At 43.5% G+C, this 18,578-nt stretch overlaps 1 protein-coding gene across 1 annotated transcript in view; it reads left to right on the top strand.

Moving 5' to 3' along the window:
- Nucleotides 1-18,578, top strand: part of RBM33 (RNA binding motif protein 33) — a 120,908-nt gene that overhangs the window by 68,839 nt on the left and 33,491 nt on the right. Inside the window, exons 11-14 of the mRNA XM_040354316.1 lie at nucleotides 3,116-3,242; nucleotides 4,376-5,103; nucleotides 6,992-7,159; nucleotides 7,316-7,564. Of these exons, the coding sequence (XP_040210250.1) occupies nucleotides 3,116-3,242; nucleotides 4,376-5,103; nucleotides 6,992-7,159; nucleotides 7,316-7,564 (1,272 nt within the window). The remainder of the gene's footprint in view (nucleotides 1-3,115; nucleotides 3,243-4,375; nucleotides 5,104-6,991; nucleotides 7,160-7,315; nucleotides 7,565-18,578) is intronic.

Here is an 18,578-nt window from a genome sequence, read left to right as displayed (position 1 = left end):
GTCAAGATAAATAAGTCCGCGCAACAGCTGAATGACGTACCTGAAACAGTAAAGTAAATTACATACCTGAAAAGCAAGCATGAAAAAACATAATAACAAAACTTTGCAGAATAGAATACAGTAAAAAAGAGCAGACCAATAGAGAGGAAGAGAACAATAAAACGACGACTATTTTTGTTTTTTTTATTTTATATATTTTTTGTTTTTATTTTTTTACTTGGAAAACCCTTCCAAAAAAAAATGTTAGCGATCACAGGGATCAGGCCTGTCTCTGCGAACGCTGCAGTTATGTGTGTTGTGTTTTGTAAGTGACAGTGATCGATCGATACTGCACTTGGGTGGGCTGGGCTGGGCGGAGGGGCAAAACGCAGGTGCTAGCGGGTATCTGGGCTGATTCCGCTAACAATGCGTTTTTGGGTACCCTAGACTGCTGGGTACGCTAGTATAGATCTGATCAGATATCGATCCGTTCAGATACTATACAACTAAGAGGGGTGTATGCTTTGCGCGTGGGTGTTAACGTCACTGGCACTAACCTGGGGCGACGCAGACCCTGACTGACGCTAAAATTTTATTATCACCCGCCGGGCGATCAGGGGGTTCAACCTTTATTGGGTTATATACGGCGGGTGCTCTGATGCTATAAACGGCAAACTAACCAGCGTCAACTGTAACACTTATACGGTGATCACTGGTCAAAAAATTACTAGCGACCTAGCGGCACCAGCGACACTAATACAGCGATCAGTAAAACGATTGCTTAGTGACACTGGCAATAGGGGGTGAATGGGTTAACTAGGGGGGTGATCAAGGGGTTAAACCTTTATTAGGGAGGGGGCTGGGGGGGGGGGGTAATCGGGGGGGGGGGGGGGGTTAAGTGTGCCTATGTGTCAGTGGTCTGTTGGTGCAACTTACTTGTGATGTCTTCTCTCCTCTCGCCGGATGAAAAGACCACCCGGAGGAGAGATGACATCACTTCCTCTGCCTGTGTTTTCATTACACAGGCAGAGGAAGCCCATCGGCGGAAGGTGATTGGCTGGGAGCGATCGCGAGGAGTTGGCCAGAAACAAACAGCCGCCCCCTCATCCCGGATCTCTCCTACAGCCACGGGAACCGCCGCAAGTTCCGGGGGGGGGGTCCCGATCGGACCCCCTTCCCACGTCTAGGCAGGCACGTACAGGTACGTTGATGTGGCTGTCCGTGCCATTCTGCTGACGTATATGTACATGCGGCGGTCCTTAAGTGGTTAACATGAGTTTGAATGTGATTGCTTAATTCTGAACACAGCTACAGCACCAGGGTATAAGAGGGTGTGCACACTTATGCAACCACATTATTTATTTTCTATTTTTGCTGTCGCATCAGATTTTGTGTTTCCAGGTGTAAGTCACTGATAATTCAAGTGGCAATAAACCACTGCCAAGTTTTCCAATTCTTGGATGTGATGGGCACAATACTGTGTTTGTTTGTTTTTGTTTGTTTTTTGGCTTTAATTTATTTTCGTCTGGTGATCCAGCTGCCAAGTCTCTTGTTTTTCAACAGAGCACGCTTTCCTGCATTTGATCAGTGTTGAGCTAACCATTTACCACTCACGATGGTCAGATTTTTTATTTATTTTATTTAGAAAAACATTTATCCCAGGAGAGAAAAAAAAACTGTTGCTCTAACTGTAGTGTAATCTGGCGTTTGGCTTCAATTTGTGCAATATACTAGCAGATTTAGACACTAAAACTCCCCTCCCCCCAGATTAACAGTGCTGCTTTGGAATGGTGCCCCTTTGCTTCATCCAGAGTAGGGGCACCCTAATACAGGAGGTGTGTTACTGACCAGCTCACCAGATGAAAACAGGGGGGGGGGGGGGGGGAGTTTTAACATAAGGAAAACTAATGCATCAATATTACATTTTTGGTTTTATGTTTAATACCGCTTTCAGTACAGCTTCCAGTTTTGTACATACTCGTGTTACAGGAGTCTCATCCTGCTTCTGTGACCTGTTGGTCCACAAAGTTATGTGCATGTGATAGGAAGGGCTTCTCCTATAATTTGCCATCAATCGTTTTTCCCAATGTATGACCTTGTGGTCAGTAAGCAAGGGTTAAAAGTACATATATTTTCCAAGAGTTATCGTTTTTGATGTAACATTATTGCTTTTCAAAAGACAGTTCCTGTTCATTCAAGAGAAAAATTGGCATTGGTAAAAAGTTAGCGTGCAAATACTTTGAAATGTAATACTCACACTGCTGGCGAATAGAATGTGCGTACAGGGCTATATTGGTCATTAATCTCTAAGCTCTGTTCTCAATTGTCTGCCTGACCCTGCTTAACCATCATTAGAATTCTAATAGAACACTTGCATATGAAATGAAATTAATGAAAACATGTTGTAGATGTTGGAAGCAATTTATTGAAAGATTCATTAAGTTACAAAGACTTTAACATATTTAGTCTTCTGGAAGTATGAGTGACCCTTTCTGTAAGTCACACAATAGCTGTTAGATATCCTTTTATTCTGTTTTCTCTTTAAGATTAACTTTGTGCTAAGCAATTTATGCCAAGTTTCATTTCTTTTCACCAGTAGGCCAAGTTATCTGCAGTGCTTGAATAGATTACTGCAGATAGCATCATGTAATTAACAAGAGATGTGGAAATGTAAAGTATAATTTGTGTAGTGATTGTGTGCAACAGAATGTTAATTTCTTAACTAGATGGATATTTAAGGGGATAAAGAAGCTGAAAAATAGGGTATAATTCTGTAAAAGGATTAGGGCCACCTTATCTTTTGTTAAGGAGGTGGGCTGGATGGAGTATACTGAATGGAAACGTGGAGCTTAATGAGGAATTTGTAGTTCATTTAAGACTTGGCTTCTTATAATGCTTTTCTTTTGATTCAATAAACCAAACTCTGCAGTAGGTGATAGCCTTGAATAAAGTCACATTAGTGTGAAAATCCTGGCAGGCCATTGCACTCTGCCATTGGTAAATCTAATGGAAATTGTATAGTATATGCTCACCTTAATTCTTTCGTATAGGAGTTGCTTACTTTTTCAATGTTTACTTTTTCACTTTGTACCGCTATGCTTTTACCCTTCATAATCATGCTATTGTGTTTAAATAGGGCATGCCAGACTTTCAACACGTTTCGGGTCCTCCGCCTGGCAATTTCAATCCACCTCCAAGAATTCAAGAACCTTGGAGGAACCCACCACCACTCCAGCCTGAGCGTGAGCAATTCTTCATTGGAGGTACATGGTTTTATTGCTCTCTTGTCTTCAGTGATTGGTAGAGCTCAAGAATAAAGAAAAATTCATTATGTTCCCAAACCAGTCCATATATGGGAGATTTCTTATCACTTCTATCCCTCTGACCCAGTCCTCAAAAACCACCGTAAGTCTTGCTGTGGCAAAAGGTAAAGCCGTACCTGTCCAGAACTTCACTTTACAGCCTTTTCCATCATGTACATTCTAGGTAGACACTCAGGTGGAATTTCTCAGCTGGCAGCGTCTTGAGACTGGGCAGTGGCTCCCACCCCTGGAATAAATATTTCTTGCTGTAGATGGTTAATGATGGGTAACCGTCTGCAACAGGGCATTTGTTGTGGATGGTTGGCAGAGACAATTAAACTTTCAAAGCATTTGTTAGCTCATCAGTGGGGGTGGTAGCTGCTAAAGGAGAATGTCCTGCCACTACATATATATATTGGCACATATTTAATTTGAATGCATTTGCCTAGCTAAATGATATTTAAAGCGAAGCTCCACTCAAAGGTGGAACCTCTGCTTATCTGTACACCACCCCCCAAACGGGTACCAATTAAAGCAAGGCTGGCTGTGGTTGTAGTGTGGCATATTGTATGGGAGGGGTGCATCAGTAGGTTAATTGTTTGATAAGCGGGGGTCAGTCATCCCTCTTTTGACAGCTTGGAGTGTTCAAATGAGGTCAAACTACAGGGCAATAACCCTGTGTAATATATGAGGCAAATAAGCAATATGGTTAAGTATCTTTTCACTGGAGCCCTAAGGAGATATGAGATGACAGATATTTTGACAGCACAGAACAAAACAAAAATAAAAGTTTGGAGTAGAGTTGAACGTTGCCTAATACTATAAGATTTATTTGCGAATGAGCCGTGGATAAAACTAGTTGACAGACTAGTATTGTTTAAGGCTGACCCTTCTCATCACCCCCTGTTTATAAATGAGGTTTCCTGACATTCTGAATGAGGTAATAACATGAATTTGTATTTGTTCTCTTGTTATTGTTGTGCTTTATACTGTTATGTTTTTGTATATACAGTTTGAAATCCTTTTAATTTCTTATAACTGTAGTCAGTTTTGTTAAATGTCGAATTAACAAATATGTTTTCCATTGCTTACAGAGCCACGGTTTCCTAACCATCCTATGTTTGATCAGAGAAATCCTCCTCCAATGCCTCCACCTCCACTTCTTAACAATAACCTTCCCAATCAGAACCCACCACCACCTTTCAGTCCACCAGGGCAGGGCTTTAACCAGCCAGGCCAACAACAGCGATTTAATCCGCCCCCTTCTAACTTTAATCCTCCTGGACCTGGTCAACAAGCAGGCTTTAATACCCCTGGGCCACAAACAGGCTTTACTCAACCTGGATTCAACCAGCCAGGATATAATACATCTGGTCCTCAGCCCAACTTTAATCCACCGGGCCCACAGGCTGGTTTTAACCCACCCGGCAGTCAACCAAATTTTAACCAGCCAAATTTTAACCAATCAGGTCCCCCTCCTGGGTTCAATCAGTCTGCCCCTCAGCCACCATTTAACCCGCCAGGAATAAACCAGCCTGGTTTTAACCAGCCAAGCCCTGGGCATCAGCCAGGATTTAGCCAACCAGGTACTGGTCCACAGCCAAATTTCCCACAATCTGTCCCTGGACCCCAGCAAGGATTTAATAACCCAGGATTTACAAGAGAGCGACCTGTTCGGATTAACCTGCCATCTCCAGGGCCAATGGGAATTCCACCATTCAGTCAACCATCTACAAATATAAGGCATTTTCCTCCACCAAGGCAACAGTTTCCACCCCCTCCTGGACAACCCTTCATGCTTCACAATCAGTCGAATATGCAGGTTTGTTCCATATGTTAGTATTGTCTTAACTAATATAAGTCAAGTTACAAGTTTAAATGGCATTTAAATGGAAAAATATATATGTATTTTTTAAAACATTCAGTGCGTTTCCAAGTCTGTCAAGATGCAATGAAATTCTATCTTGTCTAAGCAATCCCGAGTGGATTCCAAATGACCTGTTATTCAGGAGGACTCTTGTGCCTTAACTTAAGCACCTCAATGCTGGGCACTTTCACCCCCTTCCTGCCCAAGCCATTTTTCAGCTTTCAGCGTTGTCACAATTTGAATGACATATGCACAGTCATGCAACACTGTACCCAAATTTCCCCACAAATAGAGCTTTCTTTTGGTGGCATTTGATCACCTCTGTGGTTTTTATCTTTTTCGCTATAAACAAAAGAGCGACAATTTTTTTTTAAAAAAAGGCAATATTTTAAAATCTTTGCTATAATATAATATTTATTTATTTATTTATTTGGTTAAAAAAAAAAAAAATCTCAATAAGCGTATATTGTTGGGTTTGTGCAAAAGTTTATAGCGGCTACAAAATGGGGGATAGATTTTTTAGCATCTTTATTTTTTTATTTTTTTTTACTAGTAATGGCGGCGATCAGTGATTTTTATCGTGACTGCGATATTGCGGCAGACACTTTTGACACTATTTTGGGACCATTCACATTTATAAAGCGAACAGTGCTATAAATATGCACTGATTACTGTGTAAATGTGACTGGCAGGGAAGAGGTTAACCACTAGGGGGTGATCAAGGGGTTAAATATGTACCCTAGTGAGTGATTCTAACTTTAGGGGGAGAGGACCGATCTGTGTCCCTATGTACAAAGGGACACAGCATCAGTCTCCTCTCCCTGACGTGGATCTCTTTTTTTACACACAAAGATCCATGGTCCTGCTTAGTTACTGGGCAATCGCAGGTGCCCGGCGGCCATCACGGCGGCTGGGCACCTGCACCAGGTTCCCAGTAATGCTGCGGGTGCGTGTGCCCCCTAGTGGCTCGGCAAGGAGGTCATATGACGTCCTCCCAGAACTAGAGCATTATCGTGCCACCGTCAATTGACGGCGGGCAGTAGTAAAGTGGTTAAATGAGCTTTTCACTTTTTCACCTATGCACATTTTTTATGTTTTTTTTTATTTTTTTTATAGTCACTTGAACTTGTTTTAACCACTTAAAGACTGCCTACTGTATTTTTAATGTGGGGGCCGACTTGTGTGTGTATATAATTAGCTTTGCACAGACACTGCGGATTACAGTTCCGGGTACCTGGCCACTTTGGGTGGCTGGACGATCACATGATTACGATGTATACACAAACTGTTATGAATGAGTTTCATAACGGTTGTACTGATGCTGTGATAGGCCCACAGCTATCACATGGTACCTGTGCCAATCACAGCACCTTGTACCATGTGATTAGCTGTAGCCAATCACAGCATGTTAACAGAAAGCAAACTGTCATGAATGGAAAGCCAACCATGACGGTTTAAGCGATTGTTCATCACTGTAACAGCAATCGCAGTGTAACAAAAAATAAATCTCTGATCCTTTTCAAACCCACTTAAAATCACATAACGACGGTGGCTGGTCGGCAACTGGTTAAAGAAAAACAGTAGTGAGAGGAACGCAAGGGAATTCCTATTGTAGACGACATTTGAAGAAAAATAGTTGCCTTTGGCTTGAATCCTTTGTGTTGTTGACCTAGAACGAGCACACAAGTCGGGGCCCTTTCCCCGTATTCCTGTTACAGGCCCAAAGTATTAAAGGCACTGGAACAGTATCATTACCAAGTAACTAGCATTTTTTTTTTTAGAATATGAAGTGACTGCTGAATTGGATCTTGTAATTCTATGATGCCTATTAATCTTTTCACAGGGACCCATGCAACCTCCGCCTTTGCATCAACATCATCCGCCTGGAGGACAACAAAAGCCCCCAATGTCTGTGCCACAGACATCTTCGTTTAGAGCACATTTACAAAATTCTCAAAACCCATCACATAGAATGCAAGGGCCTCGACACCCTGCTCTCAAACAAAGACAGGTATGAGGTTGTGAATATGCAATTTATAGTGTGTTGTGTGCTTTTCAAAAATCTTTTGCGTAGTGATGGTTAATTTTATCCATAACTCCCAAGGATTGTCTAATGTTTAAAAAAAGAAAAGTGACGTTTAATAAATGTTGATTTTTGTTTTTCCAGGGTACACCAGGTCAGAACATGGTCAAGGCTCACAATCCAAGAAACAGCAACTTGCGAGAGCTGCCTATAGCGCCGTCTCACTCAGTAGACCTGACTATGAGGAAAGCAACGTCGGCCCCTGCTGCACATGTCATTCCTGTGGCCACCACAGCACCGCAGCCCAGATCCGTGAGTGCTGAAAGTGCACAAGCAGCCAAGCCAGTAAACGTCACCAGCCCAATAAATGCAGAAGTTAAGAGTGAAGAACAGGTAAGCCTTTGGTTTGAGAGTAACTTGGTTTGAGAGCATTTTGCTAGATGAGCTCATTTTTTAAATAAGTTTTTACTTGATATACAAACGGTGTCTTGATATAAGAGTAGCATCATGTCACAACTGAGTAATAAAAGAGGATAGGCGCCTCTAAGTGTAGCAATATGGTTACATTTAATGATGGTACAACATTTAGCAACATATTGCCACACCTAGAGGTGCCTCTTTTCTCTCTTATTCTCTGTAGCTCCTGCTGGATTTTGCTTCTAATCCCCCTTGTGAAGGCTTCCATTTGTGGATGGACATTTTATGGTTACACAACCTATCACATTACTATAATCTTTTTATATGGACTTAAAACTGAAGAACTTATGAATAAATCGATTTGCGGAACGAATCATCTGAGTTTCCGTTATTTCTTATGGGTAAATTTGCTTTGATATACAAGTGCTTTGGATTACAAGCATGTTTCCGGAACGAATTATGCTCACAATCCAAGGTTTTACTGTACATGGAATTTACCACTTAAGGACCGCCTCCTGCACATTTACATCGGCAGAATGGCACGGCTGGGCACATGCACCTATAGGCACGTCCTGTGCTAGTGCCCAGTGGCTCCCGCGACCCGGTCCAAAGCTCCGGGACCCGATCGCAGCTGGAGTCCCGCGATCGGTCCCCAGAGCTGAAGAATGGGTAGAGCCATGTAAACACGGCTTCCCCGTTCTTCACTGTGGCGGCGTCATCGATCGTGTGATCTCTTTTATAGGGATACACAATCGATGATGTCACACCTACAGCCACACCCCCCTACACTTGTAAACACATATTAGGTCACACATAACTCCTTCAGCGCCCCCTTGTGGTTAACTCCCAAACTGCCATTGTCATTTTCACAATAAACAATGCATTTTAAATGCATTTTTTGCTGTGAAAATTACAATGGTCCCAAAAATGTGTCAAAATTGTCTGAAGTGTCTGCCATAATGTCGCAGTCACGAAAAAATTGCTGATCGCCGCCATTAGTAGTAAAAAAAATTTTTTTTTTATAAAAATGCAATAAAACTATCCCCTATTTTGTAAACGCTATAAATTTTGCGCAAACCAACCGATAAATGCTTATTGCGATTTATTTATTGTTACCAAAAATAGGTAGAATACGTATCGGCCTAAACTGAGGAAGAAACATTTTTTTTTTATATATTTTTGGGGGATATTTATTATTGCAAAAAGATAAAAATATAGAATTTTTTTCAAAATTGTCGCTCTATTTTTGTTTATAGCGCAAAAAATAAAAACCACAGAGGTGATCAAATACCACCAAAAGAAAGCTCTATTTGTGGGAAAAAAGGACGCCAATTTTGTTTGGGAGCCACGTCGCATGACCGTGCAATTGTCAGTTATAGCGACGCAGGGCCGCATCGCAAAAACTGTCCGGGTCCTTTAGCTGCATAAATGTCCAGGTCTTAAGTGGTTAAAGGGTTTGTAAAGGAATTTTTTTTTATTTTTATCTTAATAGCTTCCTTTACCTTAATGCAGTGCTGTTTTCATGTCCTCCTTGTTCGTTTTTGCTCTCAAGTTTGCTGTAATCCTTCTCTGATCTCCACACTTCCTGGTTGTCCGTTTCCTGATCACCACAGTACTGGGAGCTTTCTCTCTCTGGTCACTAATCAAGGAGGTGTGATTACTGTGTGTCTAAAACCCCTCAGCACCAATCAGCTTAGTTTTACAAACCATCACTGCCCTGTATTGGCTCTGTGGCTCTGTACATCACAGAAGCAGGAAACGGTATGCAAAAACTAAACTGCAGGTACATTATACGATTGATTTTTATCTATTTTTAATAATTTTTAAAATTAATCCGTTAACTATTATGTCTCTATACCCTGTAAACAGTCATTTCAGCAAAAAAAAATTTCCTTTACAACTCCTTTAAAGTTGTCAGCCCTTTAACTATTCAAGGACCAGCCGCCACAGTTGTACTGCGACAATGTGTCTGCTTTTTGCGAATCGCTGTCGTATGTTGCCTCACATGATTTATGGGCGCGCATGTGCCCACTGGCCAGCAGGGGAGCCAATCAGTGGGTGGGGTAGACTTCAGCTTTGTCGAACCTTTATTCAAAGTGTTTCTAGGAACCCGATTTACAGCACCTTGTGCTTCCTTGGGACTTAATATTGGTTCTTTATGTCATACAGAAACTGTCCTTTGAACCATCAGGGAATTCCCATTGGATGATTTCTCTTGCAAGGTAGCTGTCACCTGCTCAGCCTTACACCTTAAAGAAGACCTAACTCTTCCTTATGGCCTGCTCCTAAGCACCCAAAAGAAATTGCTCTACACTGTCTGGACATAGTTAAGGCTTTAAGAGTGTACCTCAAAGCTACAATTTGTCAGGTAGCCCGACTCCCTATTTGTCTATTCCTCAGGACCTCGCAAAGGGACATACTGCTTCAAGATCTACCCTTGCTAGACAGATAAGACAACTCGCCTGAAGAGCTTACACCCTACAGGATAAAGTACCTCCCACACTAATACCTGCTCACTCCACAAGGTCGGTAGGGGTTTCAATGGCATTTGGCATCAAGACTTTGTTGCCCAGCTTTGTAAGGCTGCCATATGAGCTTCTGATTATGACTTTTACAAGTTCTTTCAGATTTACATGTTATCCTCCACAGATGCAGCTTTTAGCCTCAAGGTTCTTGCATCAGCACTCTTGGGTCCATTGATCCTTGTTGTTAGGCCTGTTGGCACGGTTTTATTTGCCTTGTTGTTGCCCACCCTTTTTATTCACTGCTTGGCCAACATCCCAGGATCTCTGAATATCAAGCCTGTGTCCTGTCCTGTAAATTATATATCCTGGCGTATAGTACTAGACACAGGCCACTTTCCCATCTGTTCCTGTTTTTCTCTGCATTGCTTGTTAAAAACGAAGGACTCACGGGGGGCGTGGTTTGCCTTGAGAGAAGATGGACGCTTGGATCCAGTGCTCAGACGGACCTTAGCCACACTTCGGCTGTTTTAGGAGACGAACACGGCATTCTGCCCTCTAAACTGGGACCTTTCTCCCGCAACTCTTCTGCCTCTCAATCGCCCTCCCCGAGGGACACAAACGGCAGATTGATCCAGCAAATACTGGACATATTCCAGTCACAAAGATCCAAAATGGTGGCGTCATCTCCAGCATCGATCCATTCACCCCCCTCAGCGGAGATCGTCCTAACACCCACCGTGCCTTCTCCCGCACGAGGTACCGTGGTCCCGCAGGCTTCGTTACAGCCAAGCCTAACAGATCTACACGAAGTGGCTGCTGACATCAAAAACACCCTGTTTGTGGCCATTACAGACCTCCGCCACGAGATTCGCGCCATCACAACCAGGGTGCAGGAGGTCGAGATCACCACCTCACAACATCATACAGTCCTCCGGAAAGTCAGCCACAAGATGGATACGCATACCCTGCAACTCCGGGACATACAAAGACACGTCGAGGATCTGGACAATATCGGACGACGCCGAAACCTCAGAGTGAGAGGCCTCCCCGAATCGGTGGAGCCCGAACGCATATTGCCTGCAGTCACGGAGCTCTTCAACAACATTCTGGACAGACCCGTACAAACGCCCATCCCGATGGAACGCATCCACAGGGCACTGAGGCCTCGGGCAAAGGACACTGACCCCCCTAGGGAAGTTGTGTGCTGCCTAGACCAGTGTTTCTCAACTCCAGTCCTCAAGGCGCCCCAACAGGTCATGTTTTCAGGATTTCCCTCAGATGAAACGGCTGTGGTGATTACTAAGGCAGTGAAACTGATCAAGTCACCTGTGCAAAATAATGGAAATCCTGAAAACATGACCTGTTGGGGCGCCTTGAGTTGAGAAACACTGGCCTAGACAACTTTCAAACGAAAGAAGATATCCTCCGGAAGGCACGAGCGAAACCCCAGATTGAACATGAGGGACAGTCCATACATGTATACCAAGATCTGTCGGCGATCACCCTCAGGCACAGCAAAGATCTTCGTCCTCTGCTGGATGTCCTTCGTGCCAGGGGGATCCAATACCGCTGGAAGTTCCCGTTTGCCCTGTCAGCCACTCATCTAGGGCGCACAGCCCTGCTAAGGTTTCCGGAAGAAATAGATAATTTCTGCAGAATTCTGGATATCCCGTATATTGAGCTACTGAACTGGTACGCCGAGTTCGACGTGCCTAATATGCAACGCCGCTCACCCAGAGAAGAGCCGATGGATGCTCAGGCAACTCGCTACCGAAGATGTTGGTCGCCATCTCCTTACAGGCCTGCTCCAACTTCGTCACCCAGACGCCAGCCTTCCAGTCCACAGACGGCCCCGCTACCCCGCAGGGCGCGCCGCGACTACTGAGGAAAGATTGCCGGCTAACACCCGAGACTGACAGATCAGTTCACCCACTTTGGTCTCTTACCCTTTCTGTCCTCCCCGGCCATTCCTTTTCTCCAGACCGCTGTGCCTCCCCTCCTCATCCCATCCCTTGCACGAACAGTCTCCCCGCTGCGTTGCACACGTGGTTTGTCACTGATCCCCGCTCGCGACCAAGGCGACACGACTGTTCTTCCACCGGTACCTGACCTACTGTCACCCTCCCTCTTTAACATTTAAGTCCTGTGTTCTTCCCACCTGGACCTGCAGACACACATGGTAAAGCTGCCTATCGCCTCATGCCGCTGGCTTTTGCGTCCCCCCTCAGTGCTTTGTTCTGTTGAACTCTCGGTTCCCCATACGTGCAATGTTGTGTGCTGACTCAATATGCTTCCACCCCCCGTTTGGGACTTGTGAAGGATACCCTTTTGGATCGTGACATTGCCCTGTTTCCTGGTCCCTGACCAAGTTCTGCTGGTGGGGATAAAGACTTCCCAATCCTAGAGGCTCTCAATCAGTAACTGCATGAACTAGCCTTCAGCCATGTGCTATCCTCTGATATGACAGCTTCAATCGCTAGGTTCGGATCAGGTACTGCTCACGCTACATTGTGCACAGCCTTCACATGCATTTTTTTATACTAATGTTTTATGCTGTTCATGATAAATGCTCTGCTTAAAGATGTCTACCCTTCCTCTTCTATGTCCTTTCTACTACCCTTTTCTCTTCCTGTTCTCCCACCTCCACATCTCCTTCGCAGCAGTACTCTGAATATGACACGCCTCGGTTTAAGCCGTTCCTGCTCTGTTAGTCTGTCGGTTATACCGCACCAGACGGGAAACAAGGGTTTGATCTCACATACACCATTGCCACAATATATCGGACGGTCTAATTGCTACTCCAATCTCATAAAACCCTTGGAGCCCCTTCTTGCCACGGCACGTTATTTATGGTACCATTTGGTGTGACTAGCTCTATATAACCAGGGCTGTGGAGTCGGAGGAAATTTTGGGTACCTGGAGTCGGAGTCAGCAAACAATGCTCCGACTCAAACTCCTACTAAATTTAGATTTTCGGAACATTTAGGAGTCGAAACATTTATCTACCGACTCCACAGCCCTGTATATAACTGGAAAAGAAGACTCAAAATCTTTATACACCCTCTTTTCATGTCCTCCTATCCCGGGACTATCCTCTCTCAAGCCCTCTCCCTTTGACTTTTGCCCTCTGTGCACGCCTTTTGGTATTGCTCTCTCAGATTCCCCCATCCCCTCCTCTTCCTTGCTTTTCCTCTCCCTCCCCCCTTCCTTTCTTGCGTCTCCCCCTTTCCTTTCCCTTTATCCCCTCTATGTTCCGTCCCTCTCATTCCCCCCTTTCTTCTCCCTTCACCTTCTCATGTCTTCTCCCCCCCTTCTCATGTCTTCTCCCCCCCTTTTCATCCCCCTCCCGCATATCCTTCCCTTCTTTATTTTGCCACCTCACCCCCCCCCCCCCCCCTTCTCCCTTCCCCTTCCCCTCCTCCTCCTCTGTCGGTCTGGGTTTACTGTTATTGAATATGTTCTCACAATTGATTGATGTGATGATATTATTTGATTGTTGCGCTGTTATATTGTTTTGCTCTTCCTTACCTGTTTACTGAGGTTACCGCACGACACACATGGGCCTACACTTGGCTACAGCTCCCACAAGAGTTGGCTTAAGGTCGCACTAACGTTAGATAGCGGCTCCTTTACACCCCTCATAAATACTATCCATATTTGGGCCTTCCCTCTGGATTCTCGATAACCCATGCCATCACTTTCCTGGTCTCCGCTAGCTATATGTCTACATCGTTCAGTGTTTAGTGGCTGACAGTCCATCTGCCATTCTCATTTTTCTCTCCTTTCAGGACAAATCGACTCCCACACAGTGGTTCTACTCCTGTTTCTCTTCCGCACATTATATCTTATTTTTCATACCACTGACATCTTCCGGTAATTTCGCGTACGCGGAAGCCTAGATTACTGGGCTGGTGAGGGGCTCCTCATCAGTCTCCGGACTACTACTTACCCTACTTCTCACCACCTGCTGCCATGCGCTCGGTTCCCTTCCCCTCCCCTCCTACACCCCTTCTTTTTCTCCTGCGACCACCACAGACTACCAATCTACGACCTACCGCGTTCTCTGATTTGAATTACCAGGTCCGTCATCTCCCCCTAAGCCCACCACAGCTCTCGGAACTTCAGCTTGTTGCACTCTGACAGCCGTCCGCCTCTACCCTGATGGCTCCCGTTCGTACCACGGCCGAGAAACTTCCTATCAAAATAATTTCACTCAATGCTCTGGGCCTCCATGTTCCTGAACGACGCTCGCAACTTCTCCATGTCATGCATTATCTTCGTTCAAGAGACACACTTTCGCACTGATGCAACGACAAAGCTGCAAAACTACTACTACCCCACTGTATTTCACGCAACTACCCCTACCTCTAAGTCCAAGGGGGTCTCTATACTTCTAGCAAAAAACTGCCCCTTTCAACTCAGATACACTGTCAGACGTGGAAGGGAGATATGTTTTCCTTAAGGATCGCTTTTCGGTCGACCGATTACCCTGGCCAATATTTATGCCCCGAATGCCCACCAGGTCTCTATCTTCTAACTATCACCAATGCTCTTTCAGCTTTCCAGGAGGGCATACTCATCTTAGGTGGCGACTTCAACGCCCCCCTTGGTCCGATACATGATACTTCCACGGGTACGTCATCCCTAACGTACGCAGCCCTCAAATCCATTAAAGCCCAACTCCAGACACTGCTACTTCACGACACCTGGCGCACCCTGAATCCCAATCTAGACAAATACCACCAGGCATGACACCTATCCAGAATTGCTGATTGGAATATCCACAGAGCTACTAAAGCTTGGGTGGGACTGGAGCACGCATTCTCGTCTATACCACTGTCTCAAACCCTGTGGATCAAACTAGGGCCGAAACAACTAATCGATTAATCGATTATGAAATTAATCGATTACAATTTTCATAATCGATTAATCAGCCAGTAACATAATGGGGTTAAAAAAACTAAAATGAGCCCTTTATAGTACAAAAAAGCAAATCGCTACTGTAAATATTACTTTCACTGTCCCACAGTAAAAAAAATTAACCCCTTACAGTAGCGATTACTTGCTCTTTTTGTACTTATTTTTGTTTTTTTTAGGGTTGTCCCGATACCGATACTAGTATGGGTATCGGGACCGATTCCGAGTATTTGCGGGAGTACTCGTACTCCCGCAAATACCCCCGATACCAAAATAGAATACTTCCTCCCCCGCCGCATCCCGTTGCATCCCCGCTTGGTTAATACGGGCGGGGAACATTACAGCATTCATTTGAATAGCTGTAGTCTTTCCCGCCGCGCCGCGTATAGACACTCCCCTTTGCTCGGGTGAACTGTCCAATCCCGAGCAAGGGGCAGTGTCTATACGCAGCGCGAAAGACTACAGCTATTCAAATGAATGCTGTAATGTTCCCCGCGCGTATTAACCAAGCGGGGATGCGGCGGCATGTACGGTAAGGGGGACATGGCTGCATATATGGGGGGGGGGACATGGCTGGATATGGGGGGGGGTCATGGCTGCATATGGGGGGGACATGGCTGGATATGGGGGGACATGGCTGCATATATGGGGGGGACATGGCTGCATATATGGGGGGGACATGGCTGCATATATGGGGGGGACATGGCTGCATATATGGGGGGGGACATGGCTGCATTTGGGGACACATTTTAAAAAAAGTATCGGTATTCGGTATCGGCGAGTACTTGAAAAAAGTATCGGTACTCGTACTCAGTCCTAAAAAAGTGGTATCGGGACAACCCTAGTTTTTTTTAACCCCATTATGTTACTAAACATCTCGGGCCTGGGGTCACAACTCTGTGTTTTGGTGTATTTTGCAGAAACACACTACAGTTTATTTACATGTTTTCCTATGGGATACGTTCACATCCATGATTTTTTTTTCAGCTGCTGTAAATTTGGAAAGGGCAAGGGGCATTTTACGCAAAACGGTGCTATTTTTTTTTTTTTTTTTGTTCAATATACTTCAATGTAAAAGCTGCAGAAAAGCATGTAATGTGTTTTTGCAGCAATTTGTGTTTTGTAATCCGCCCAACAACAAATTGGCCCAAAAAAAATAAAAAATGCAAACAATTTTTTAAGGCTATTATCTGATTAATTGATTAATCGAAACAATAATCGACCAACTAATCGATTATGAAAATAAATCATGGATGTGAACGTGTCCCATAGGAAAACATGTAAATGAACTGTAGTGTGTTTCTGCAAAAGGCAACAAAAAACAGAGGTGTGACCCTGGCCTGAGATGTTTAGTAACATAATGGGATTAAAAATAAATAAATAAAAGAAGTACAAAAAGAGCAAATAATCGCTACTGTAAGGGGTTAATTTTTTTACTGTGGGACAGTAAAAGTAATATTTACAGTAGCAATTTGCTTTTTTTGTACTAAAAAGGGCTAATTTTAGTTTTTTTTAACCCCATTATGTTACTGGCCAATTAACCGATTATGAAAATTGTAATCGATTAATCTTATAATCAATTAGTTATCGATTAATTGTTTTGGCCCTAGTTTAGAGCAAAGCATATTTATGTGTTAGAATGGCCCAGTCAAAGTCCAGACCAAAATCCAATTGAGAAACTGTGGCAAGACTTAAAAATTGCTGTTCAGAGACGCTCTCCATCCAATCTGACAGAGCTTGAGCTATTTTGCAAAGAAGAATGGGCAAAAATGTCACTCTCTAGATGTGCAAAGCTGGTGGAGACATCCCCAAAAAGACTTGCAGCTGTAATTGCAGTGAAAGGTGGTTCTACAAAGTAAATGACTCAATGGGGCCAAATACAGGTCACACTTTTCACATTTATTTGTATAAAATTTTCCTTCCACTTCACAATTATGTGCCACTTTGTGTTTATCACATGCAATCCCAATAAAATACATTTACGTTTTTGGTTGTAACATGACAAAATGTGTAAAATTTCAAGGGGTGTGATTACTTTTTCCAGGCACTATATGTTTGTAAACTTCTAGATTGGGTTGGTTTAACCATTTCATTACTGGGCACTTAAACCCCCTTCCTGCCCAGACCAATTTTCAGCTTTCAGCGCTGATGCATTTTGAATGACAATTGCGCGGTCATACAACACTGTAGCCAAATTATATTTTTATAATTTTTTTCCCCCCACAAATAGAGCTTTCTTTTGGTGGTATTTGATCATCTCTGCAATTTTTATTGTTTGCGCTATAAACAATAAAGACAGAAAATTTTGAAAAAAAAAACACTATTTTTAACTTTTTGTTTATAATATCCCATTTTTTTTTTCTCGGTTTAGGCCGATACGTATTCTTCTACATATTTTTGTTAAAAAAATCGCAATAAGCGTATATTGATTGGTTTGTGCAAAAGTTATAGCGCCTACAAAATAGGGGATAGATTTATGATTTATTTTTTGCTAGTAATGGCGGCGATCTGTGATTTTTAATTTTTTTTTGTCAGGCCTGCGATATTGCGGCGGACATATCGGACACTTTTGACACAATTTTGGGACCATTCACATTTATACAGCGATTAGGGCTATAAAAATGCACTAATTAGTGTAATATTGTGACTAGCGGGGAAGGGGTTAAATGTATTCCCTGGGTGTGTTCTAACGGCGTGTGGGAGGGGACTGAGTGGAAGAGGTGACCAATGCTGTGTCCCTATGTACAAGGGACACAGCATCGGTCTCCTCTATCCCTGACAGGACGTGGAGCTTGAGTGCTCGGGAGATCTTGTTTTTTTAGATTGGGAAGTCACCATTGAGGCTTTTGCAAGGGGGATCAAATTTCACTTCAAGTTTTTTTTTTTGTTTTGTTTTTTGTAATGCAGCCGGATAAAACCCAGGAATCGTGATACTATGGAGTCTACATATTTGCAGTTGGAACCCCATTCTTTTTCAGCTTTTGCATTATAGCCAGTACACGATCTCTTTCTGCTTATTGGCTTTTTTTTTTTATTGACATTTTGTTGAGCTCAAATAAAATTGTCAACCCCTAATTATTATTATTATTGATTAAAAGGCAAGCCTAGTGATCAGTGAGATCTGCAACATGTGGGGGAATCTCAGATTGAGGGGGAAAGTTCTTGAGTCTGTTAGTAGTGATACAATAAGAGTTTAGCCATTACACCTTTACTTTTGCCCTTCTTCATAGTACCTTGGGCAATATAAAAAAAAAAGGCAAGTATGTACAGAGTTGATTAGCGCACAAATGCAGGAATGTGGTGTGCTTTCATCATTAGCCATCAGTCACTCTGGCCTCCTATTAATAATAAACTGCATTACTGTAGAGTGGAGATGGTTGCTTATTAGAGATCCCAGACCGAAAAAAGGTTATTTGATGCTTATTATTTTCATCCAGAGGAGACATGAGCACAGAATAATAAGTCTTTGCAGTTTACCATTAATATTCCAGCTTTGCAGTTGACGACATTTTGATTCTTGAGAGGAGCGCTCAAGTTCAAGGTCAGCCACTTGGCTTGTGGTGTTCATTATAAGCAATTACTGTGTGACAAATGAGTTTGAGATCAAG

Source organism: Rana temporaria, chromosome 5 (assembly GCF_905171775.1).
Source record: "Rana temporaria chromosome 5, aRanTem1.1, whole genome shotgun sequence".
NCBI classification, from domain to species: domain Eukaryota; kingdom Metazoa; phylum Chordata; class Amphibia; order Anura; family Ranidae; genus Rana; species Rana temporaria.
The sequence above is the reverse complement of the archived record's forward strand: the minus strand, read 5'-3'. Positions and strand labels throughout refer to the sequence as shown.